This window comes from Pygocentrus nattereri, chromosome 13, assembly GCF_015220715.1.
Source record: "Pygocentrus nattereri isolate fPygNat1 chromosome 13, fPygNat1.pri, whole genome shotgun sequence".
Lineage (NCBI taxonomy): Eukaryota > Metazoa > Chordata > Actinopteri > Characiformes > Serrasalmidae > Pygocentrus > Pygocentrus nattereri.
In genome coordinates this window covers 37,805,482-37,815,115 of record NC_051223.1, presented here as the reverse complement: position 1 = coordinate 37,815,115, position 9,634 = coordinate 37,805,482, and the positions used below count along the sequence as shown (strand labels likewise).

Here is a 9,634-nt window from a genome sequence, read left to right as displayed (position 1 = left end):
TAAACGGTCACACACACTGTGCTTCTGATCTTAAACTGCTCTCATGGAAAAACAAAAAAAAAATGCATTGAAGGGGTTTCATCACAACCCACTCAACCCCGCTGACCCAACGCTTAAAAACCACTGCAATTAGGCAGAAAGAGGGAATTGCGCAGTCAAATTCCCAAAACTCAGCCTGATCACACAGATCTTTTCTACACACGGGTAGCATATCTGTGGATGAATGTGTGGTTGGGAAACATCTCTGAAACCGTGGAGGGAGACCTAAATAGCTGGCAGCTGATTTGAAATTGTTCAATTGAGTTCCTTGACATTTTGGATTTGCACAAACATTATAAATGTACTCCTGCATTTGCCAACGTTTAACAAGCTGCTCCTCGTCCCTCATTGACCGTATCATTCAGTTACATCACTGTTCATCTTACAGTACTGGACAGTATTGTGGGGCCTCCACTTGCTCTGGAGATGTGGCAGATCAGAAGGTTTCACTCTGGAGCTGCAGCAGATTGGACACAGTCGGACAGGCTTGTGCAGCTGCAGCCTCCATTAAATTGTGCTGATTATTGCGCGGCTGTAGATCTGAATAACAAAGACTAGTTTCCCTTTACACCACCAGATCATCCGGTCACACTCCCCCGTCCTTTTTCCACATTTGAATCTGACTTTGAAATTTTGTTCAAAGCATCGTTAAGTTGAGCTAAAAGTTGGAGACAGTGATCTGTAGAAGTCTGAGCTTGTTCCTCACAGCATGGCCAGAAACTGCCCTGAGCAGCTGTGAGTGTGTTGTGTTTGTTCAGTGTGGAATGAAGCTTTTCATCCAGGAAAGAAACAACAAAAACATCAACAGGCATTCAGGAACAAGCGCACTGTCAAAATCCAACAACAGAATTCCTGAATTCCCAAATCCCAGAGTTCCTGTCTGGTGTGTGTATGCAGGGTGTGGACAGACAGATGGGGGTCTTTCCCTCTACCCCAAATCCTAGACATACTAGTAGGTCAGTTTTCTGTATATGTGAGCAAAATGTGTTGCACATGTTGAAGTAATACTCAGCGTGAAGCCTGAAATAAGTCCTTGTTTATAGATCACAGTGTGTCATACAGTGTTGGAAAACTACATACTCAGGTCTGTTTGATGATTTAAGCATGCAGTTGGCACCACGCGAATTGGTGGGATATACGCTCACGTTGTTTGTTAGCTACATTAGTGCTGAAACTAAGGAATCAAACTCCAGACACCAAACATGTTGATCAGTTACATTTGGGGTAAACTGGTGGACTTCTTGTTGAACCTGAGCCAGTTCTGCCCAGATGCGGCCAAAAGCAGAGTCAGGAGGGAATATTTGAGCTCTGGAGTTCAGGAATGAGGGAGGAGAGGGGAAGATTTGGGCTGCTGGTCACACACGTCCGCTGTACTGAGAGCTTGGTGCTTTTTCAGCATTTTTGTGTGGGCCTGGCTTTCACAAGATCGCATCACTCTTAACTGCACTCAGCAGACCGAAGCAGGTCTCTTTAGAGCAGGAGTGTCAAACTCAACCACTAAACAGGTCACATTCAAAAATCTCCACAATTCTGCGGCCCAGCTGTGTTTATTTGTACTAAACACCTTGTCATGACCCCAACTGGCCACTGTTTCTGCAAAATATGCCAAAACTACAACGGCAAAAAAGGAACTGAGCACTTGAACGATTCAAGAATAATTTGAACTAAAAATGTACAAAACAAAACTACACAAGCTGCAGATCACTGTAAAACCTCTTTATGTCCCCAGTGTGCCGTAGGTTTTTTAAAAACTGCCAATTCACTCACACACACACACACATCTTCTAAGCCACTTATCCTTCTGGGTCACAGATGGAGCTGGAGCCCATCCAAGCAGTCTTTGGGTGGAAGGCAGGATACACCCTGGACAGGTCGCGAGTCCATCACAGGACAGACAGACATACACAATCATCACACACACACACACACACACACACACACCCAGGGGCAATGTAACATGTCCAGTTCGCCTGACTGCATGGCCATGCAGACACGGGGAGAACATACACACTCCACACTGGGAGGACCCCAGTCGCCCGGCCGGGGACTCAAACCCAGCAGTGTCTAATATAGAAATCTGTTTAAACCAGTGCTTCAGTAATGCTCCTCATATGTTTACCATGGTAGCTAGCTGTGTTAGCATCAAGCTAGTGGAGTTAGCTCAGCGCAATATAGTACATTAATCTCAGCTCAATTTGAATAAAGACATTTTTAGCTCATAACAGGCATGTAGGCAACACTCTTTACTTCATATATCTACATGTGTTTTATTGTAATGCTTCGTTTAAAGGCTTAAACTTGAAGCCTGTCTTTTGTTATTGTAGCCTCAGCCTGTTAGCCGGTTAGCTATCTGCTGCCTGTCCATCCTGCTGGTGAGGGCAGAAACCAGTTATTAAGAGAAAATAACATGCAGGAAAGTTAATGTGAGTCTGTTAGGAGCAAACAGTGATGTTGAACTGGCAGTTTACCCTCTGGTCGTGTTTAATAGGCTCAGATTTTTTAATTTCAAACTGCCACTGCCCCAGAAACGACTCTGAGACTTTAAATTAGACAAAGCAATAACTCACTTTCTTGGACTTCATTTAAAACTACCCTTCTGTTAGCCACCCGGATAGTTGTGAAATACAGTGGTCAGATAAAAAATAAGCTGGATGTGTAAAATTATACGCTCTGATGTAGGACTGCAAAATGTGTCTTAATCATTATTGCAACATCAGCTTTGGCAGTGCTACAGGGGCAGAAGTGTTCAGTGTGCAGTTTAGCCTCAAGTCCAGTCCCTGAATGTTTAACTGTGTGCTTTGAGCATCTTGACCAATCACAGATGTTCTTCAGGTGTTGGGATGAATCCAGTCATTTATATGAAATCATTTTTTGTCAGAGTGATACATATTCTGCTTTTGCTAACTTTGGAAGAAGCTCAAGCAGGACAGTGTATCCACCCAGTGCTTCTGTAAACGCAGTGTCTCTGTTCACCCCTAGGAGGCGCTTGTGTTCTCCTATAAGCCTGGGGGCCCCCCTGTTCCTCCGCCTCATTGGGTGAGCAACTGCAACTACCTGTTTCTGTGTTGATTTACAGGGTGTTGCCCTGCCCACTCCTTCCTTCAGGTCCCTTCATCGCCATTTTGCCCTTACTGCCCCTGACTTATTGCCCCTTAATACTGCCCCCACCCAAAGGAGTGCTTTAGGTTTTATAGTAGTCTCAGTCTCCAAAGCTCCACCCACACAGATGTACAGGGGCCAATAATTACATTTAGAACAACAATTAAAATTTCGTCTCTCACTCTGATTGGCTGTCTACATTTCAGTTACTCCCTTATTGGTTATCCATACTTAAGTCATGCCCTGATTGGCTATCTACATTTCAGTCGTGTCCTGATAGGCTATCCACAGTTTAGCCACACCCTGATTGGCCATTCACACTATAGCCACACCCTTATAGGCTAGCCACACTATGGTCACACCCTGATTGACTATCCACACTATAGACACACCCTGATAGGCTACCCACACTATAGTCACGCCCTGATTGGATATCCACACTATAGACACACCCTGATAGGCTATCCACACTATAGTCACACCCTGATTGGCTATCTACACTATAGACACACTCTGATAGGCTATCCACACTATAGTCACGCCCTGATTGGCTATCCACACTATAGACACCCTGATAGGCTATCCACACTATAGTCACGCCCTGATTGGCCATCCAAACTATAGACACACCCTGATAGGCTATCCAAACTATAGTCACGCCCTGATTGGCTATCCACACTTTAGTCACGCCCTGATTGGCTATCCACATTATAGACACACCCTGATAGGCCATTCACACTATAGTCACTCCCTGATTGGCTATCCACACTATAGACACACCCTGATAGGCTATCCACACTATAGTCACGCCCTGATTGTCTATCCACACTATAGACACACCCTGATAGGCTATCCACACTATAGTCACGCCCTGATTGGCTATCCACACTATAGACACACCCTGATTGGCTATCCACACTATAGTCACGCCCTGATTGGCCATCCACACTATAGACACGCCCTGATTGGCCATCCACACTATAGCCACACCCTGATAGGCTATCCACAATATAGTCATGCCCTGATTGGCCATTCACACTTTACTCACAATCTGTTTTGCTATCCACACATCAGCTGCACTCTGATTGGCTGTCCAATAACCTGATTGGTTATTCACATTTCGGTTATGCTCTCATTGGCTATCCACACTTCAATAACACATTGATCAGTCCACACTTAATTTACTCTCTGATTGGCTGTCCACACTTTAGTCACACCCTGATTGGCTATCCACACTTCAGTAACACTCTGGCTAGACAAAAAGCAAGATATAGTCATCAGATTGACAAAAAGCATCCTGTCTTTAAAAGTTGTTCAGTTGAAATGAGTAAACAAGACATTTTCATATGTATTTCAGACAGGTATATTATTTTGCTTCCCATGGGTGTTTTTTTGTAGCACTATTTTGACAATTGCCTGCTGCCTACACATCACACTAAAACAGCAGTCTGTGATTGGTCGTTTTGCATGCCAGTCAAAAGGCCCCTTCCTGCCAAAGTAAGTGGTTTTTGACCACAAGTGAAACCCACCAGACTCTGACAACAGGCAGAAGTCCGGCTTGCGAGACCAGTGTAATAGTGACTATGAATAAAATAACCACATGCTAATGGCAACTTCTTACCTCAAGACAGTTTTTTCTTCGTTACTGTTTCTCGGCCATGTTTTTATGCAGGTGAAAACAGACTTCAAAGCTAACTCTTCTTCTTCTCTCTCTCTCTCTCCCTCTGTCCTTCTCTTTCTCTCTCAGGGCAGCGATAGTGAATACGAAGTCGATCCAAATCGTCAGAAGACACACTCCTTCGTCAATCACTACATCAGTGACCCCACCTACTACAACTCTTGGCGCCGGCAGCAGAAGGGCATTTCTCGGGCTCAGGCCTACAGCTACACCGAGTCTGAGTCCGGAGAGGCCGAGCACTCCACCATCCCCCCACCACTGCCTCCGCTGCCCCCCCAGCCCCCCCAGCTGCAGCCACAACCCCAGCCCCAGCCTCAGGCCCAGCCGCAGTCGCAGACCCAGAGCCAGGCCAACCTCTTCAGGCCCAAAGGCAGCCGGACTCCTACTCCGTCCCAGCAGAGCGCTAACTCGCCCAGCCAGCAGGGGGCGCTTTACCGCCCCCCCCAGCAGCCTGGCCCCTGGCCCTCGCCCTCCCATCGCTGGATTCTCCTCTTTCGTCTGACGGGGCGACTAATCAAGGAAAAATTGAGGGAGGGGCATCCTGTCCCGCCATTTTCACCCCAAAACAAAAGCCTAATTTGTGTCTCTAATGGAGCAACAAACAACAACCAGATCAGTTTTTCATACAGTTTTTGTTTTCGGTTTTACTTTGAGATTTTTTAGTTGTTTGATTTTGTAAATCACATACCACATTTCCTTTTTTAATAACTGTGTTTTTTGCTAATTGTGTGCTTCTTATATAGACAAACACTCTACCAACACTGCTTTATTTATACTAATTTTGGTTTGTTTTCATTCATTTGTAGATTTTTTTCTTAATTGTAGGTCTCCTTTACATTATTTTGCTGCATGTGCTGCATGGGTTTGTGTTTGTTTTTGTTTTTTTCCCCCTCATTTTTGTTGATTCATCATCATTAACACACAAAGGAAACAATCAACAAAAGCTAAAAGAGAACGAATGGGATTCCTTAAAAGAAAAAAACAAAGCCCTACTGAAGTGAATCGTGGCTGCCAGCGTTTGGAGGACGGGCAGCGTCGATTCTCGGCACACGGATAAAACAGAACAGCGTCGAACTTTTCCAGCATTTCCGAAAGCTAACATGCAGCTCTGCCATCTAAAGCTTCTTGGAGCCGCAGACGTTGGAAAGAGCTCGTCTGCTCTCCGCATGCATTTCTGGAGTGAAGTCAGTGCTTGATGATGTCACAGGTCAAAGTTCACTGGTGCTTTGATATCCTCTTTGGTCACTGGGGTGCTTCAGTCCAGCCTGAGCTTGGAGCGTCCGTCAGAGGGTCGGAGTCGGACCGAGGTTTTTTTGTACTTTCGGAGTTTTCGGAGGCAAAATGAAGATTGCCGATCAAACGCAAAGCTGTGAAACCAAGAGGCCGATTATCATTATTATTAATATTATTAATATTATTATTGTTATCGTTATTCCAAATTCACGCAGTGACGGAGCACCTTCGGAGTCTGCGAGTCGTTCAGTGTCAACCACAGGTGTGCAAGCGTGGGTGAGAGAGATGTCACTTCCTTAGCTTACCAGCAAGCTATTAGTATTAGCATCACCAACAGTGACATCACACCATGAACAACAGTGTTGCACCAATGTGTGTGTGTGTGTGTGCCTTTGCGCAAAAAACAGGCCCCGCCTCCTGACGCTGACATCATCTACGGCTTCTTTGGTCGTCAGCCAGGAAGTGATGTCACAAAAACTGATGTCATCTCTAGGATTGTGTAAACAACATGACTGTATCGTCCCTGTACGGATTGTGTGTGTGTGTGTGTGTGTGTGTGTGTGTGTATGTGTGTGTGTGTGTGTGTGTGTGTGTGTGTGTGTGTGTGTATTCCATACGCTAAAGAGGACTAAAGGACCTGAGTGAAACCAGCGGCGCCACAGCTCAGCACTTAACCCACAGTGTTAAAGAAAAGGCTAACTGTATTTTTGTGCTTTATGAAAATGTCCTGAGCATTTTCTTGCTTTCGTTTTTCCTGTGAAGTGATTTCACTCTACACACTCTGTCGCATTCTGAATCTGGATCAACAGGATATTCCCAAATAAATTATTATTCCAAGGGAAGAGACTGAGATTTGGTGCGTGGCGAGTGGAGCGTTTCAGCTTTACGTTCATGGCTTCAGTCCAGCCTTCTGACATGCAGTTCACTACTGAGCGTCCACCTTATAAGGCACATTATGTTGCATGATGTGGTCGACTAATACAGGGGTTCCCAAACCTTTTGCAGCCCACTGCCCACACAAACGGCCACAAAGACTCCCGTGGTCTGCAAGAAGATTGTATGGATCTTATAAATTTGTTCGTCTCATCTATTTTGATAGCTGGTCTTGTTTGTCAGCTCTCAGGCGGCGGATGAGTGGACAGCTGCAGACGGAGTTCTGGCTATGTTTAGATATTCGCTATTTTTAGTGATTGTTTGGATTCGAAGCTTCATTTGACAAGACTTTCGAGTGTAGAGCACAGAGTGGAGGCGGCTCGTTTTCTGTCCCCGTACACGTGGAACCCAGCGCACGCTACGCACTGCTGTATTTTCTTCATTTCGGTTTATGCTCGCTTTTATCAGTCTGAAATACAGTGAACTCTAGATGGACATCAGGATGTTTCCTTTAAAAGATCCTAATTTGAACCATTTATCCATGATGGGTTAATTCAATACAGTCAGAAAGCGAAACATTTTACACTGCATAAACATAACTAGCAAGCTTGATATAAATTTTATTTTTACAAAATCATCACAACATTTGTGTATATCATGTATTTAAAATGACAATATCACATATTTTAAATGACATATGGCTACATGTTTAGATAAATGTCTATTAGTTATAAGATGGCCCACAGATAGAAAACCACTGGACAAATAAATCCACTAGTGGGCGCTGTGGGCTGCATTCAACTAGTCGAGGTCAGTGCCTGAAAAAAAAAATTGCAGTGGACAGCAGAGAATGAGAACAAAAATTATGTAAATGCAAAGAACAAAGTACTTAATTAGAGTTGAAATACTACATATAACACCCATTTCACTGGAAACTGAAACTGCGCTGAAATACAGACAAGACAGACTAGACAGATTTCAGGGACCAACACCTCTGATAGGAAAGGACCACTTGACAGACATGGCAAATAGCCAATCACAGAATGTTTTGCTTAATTTGTGCACAATGAAAACAAATCCACATTAAAAAAAACAGAACTGGTCGACAAAAGCCTGAAAAAAAATAGTTTATTCGCCTGTTAACAAAATTTAACTGCATAGCGTGAATGTTTTCTAGGCCTGTTTGTCGCTCTGAAAGGCTTTCTGATGTTTGCTTTAGCCTTTAGTTTGATAAACAGTTGTTCGTTCCCGTCAAGGTGATAAAACCTGTGCAGGGAAGTGCAGATGTCCAGATCCAGTGTAAACCCTCAGTAGCCATGTTTACATGCAGTCTAATATTCCTTTGAGGCCAATCGGAATACAATTTCTATCTGATTGAACGAGTTGGGTAAACCTCTAAATAATCCATTAAATAGAAGAATAATATCCGTGTAAACGCCTGTATCCGATTACTTTCCCTATCGGAAAGTTTAAGTCTGTTCTGCATGTGCGTCGCGTCACAGTGAGAGTTTATACCGTTCAACACGGCGGAGCAGAAACTGGTCTGATCTTCAAAAGACGGCGGTGGGACGGACGTCCAGCTTATGTGTCTCAGAGCACGACGTCTTCCTCTCGGCCTTCTTTAATAAGGACGTGTGAAGGACGTTTTCCTGAGTCTGACGTCATTTTAAAGTGATTAAAAACACAATCACTGCTCACTGCTGCTCATCTCACTCTGACTGGACTCACGTGACGCTGGCTGTCATGGTAACGTTTAAGCGCTACTCCACGGGTGCACGTCATTATGCATCGGATTACTTGTAGTGAGCATGTAAACGAAGATTTTCCATCAGATTGTTGAACAGAGTGTCCATGTAAACACCTCAGTCTGAATCTGTAATCCGATTGTATTAAATCAGATTGGCAAAAAATTTTGCATGTAAACACAGCCAGTGAGAAGTGATATTGTGAGTTGATTTTAGCGTGTAGTTCACATCAGACACTTCTGTCTCTGAGACTGAACATCTCTGAAACTCTTCTGCAGTCAAATCTCACACCATCTGCCTCTATTAGCAAACTTCTAGCACAATTCTTCTCACAGACGTCTGGAAGGCTATGATTTGTAATGCGGTAATGACGGCTAGTCGACTACTCTTTAGAATGATGGATTAGTAAGGAATTGTGTGACCCAGTCAAACTTTTAAAAGACTTTAGTTATTTTTATTGTTTTCAGAATAACAGCGAAGACATCAAACACAGCTGGAATCATGCCAGGGTTTGACTGGCACGGTGAATAAAAAGGACCAGCCTGCTTTTCAGAAACACGAGTAACTACAGCAACAGAGTGATTCCGTATTTACAGTAAACCGGAGAGGAGTGTGCAGCGTGGTGTGTGTGTGTGTGTGTAGTCAGTGTAAAGTGTGTAGTGAAGACTGACCTCACAATGTGGGGTTTGCACATCCTGAGCCACGGCAGTGAAGAGGGAGTTTTGCCGATATGCCTTAGAGAAGTTTGTTAAATGTCTCAGAGTGACGAGGGAAAGTTCGGTTCTTCTGTCTGCCAGTCAAATCAGACCTGCAGTCAGAAGTTAAACATGTTAAATTTGTTTATTAAGAACAGAAGCAACAAAAGTGATTCACTTCTCATTAATGCAAACACAATCACTACAGTTCAAAGCGTCAGTGCTTGTGACGGACCTGCTCCGGACTGACTTACCAGATGTTAGACCTTTGG

General features: G+C 44.1%; 1 protein-coding gene across 4 annotated transcripts in view; it reads left to right on the top strand.

Moving 5' to 3' along the window:
* The window catches only part of LOC108442036 (protein sidekick-2-like), a 511,936-nt gene extending 505,035 nt beyond the window's left edge, over window positions 1–6,901 (top strand). For 2 of the 4 annotated variants that reach the window (XM_037544391.1, XM_037544390.1), the window contains exons 45-46: window positions 3,019–3,075; window positions 4,886–6,901. In XM_037544391.1, the coding sequence (XP_037400288.1) occupies window positions 3,019–3,075; window positions 4,886–5,479 (651 nt within the window). In that variant the 3' untranslated portion in view covers window positions 5,480–6,901. The remainder of the gene's footprint in view (window positions 1–3,018; window positions 3,076–4,885) is intronic. The other 2 variants (XM_037544393.1, XM_037544392.1) reach the window with 1 other exon arrangement.
* Window positions 6,902–9,634: the final 2,733 nt, after the last annotated feature.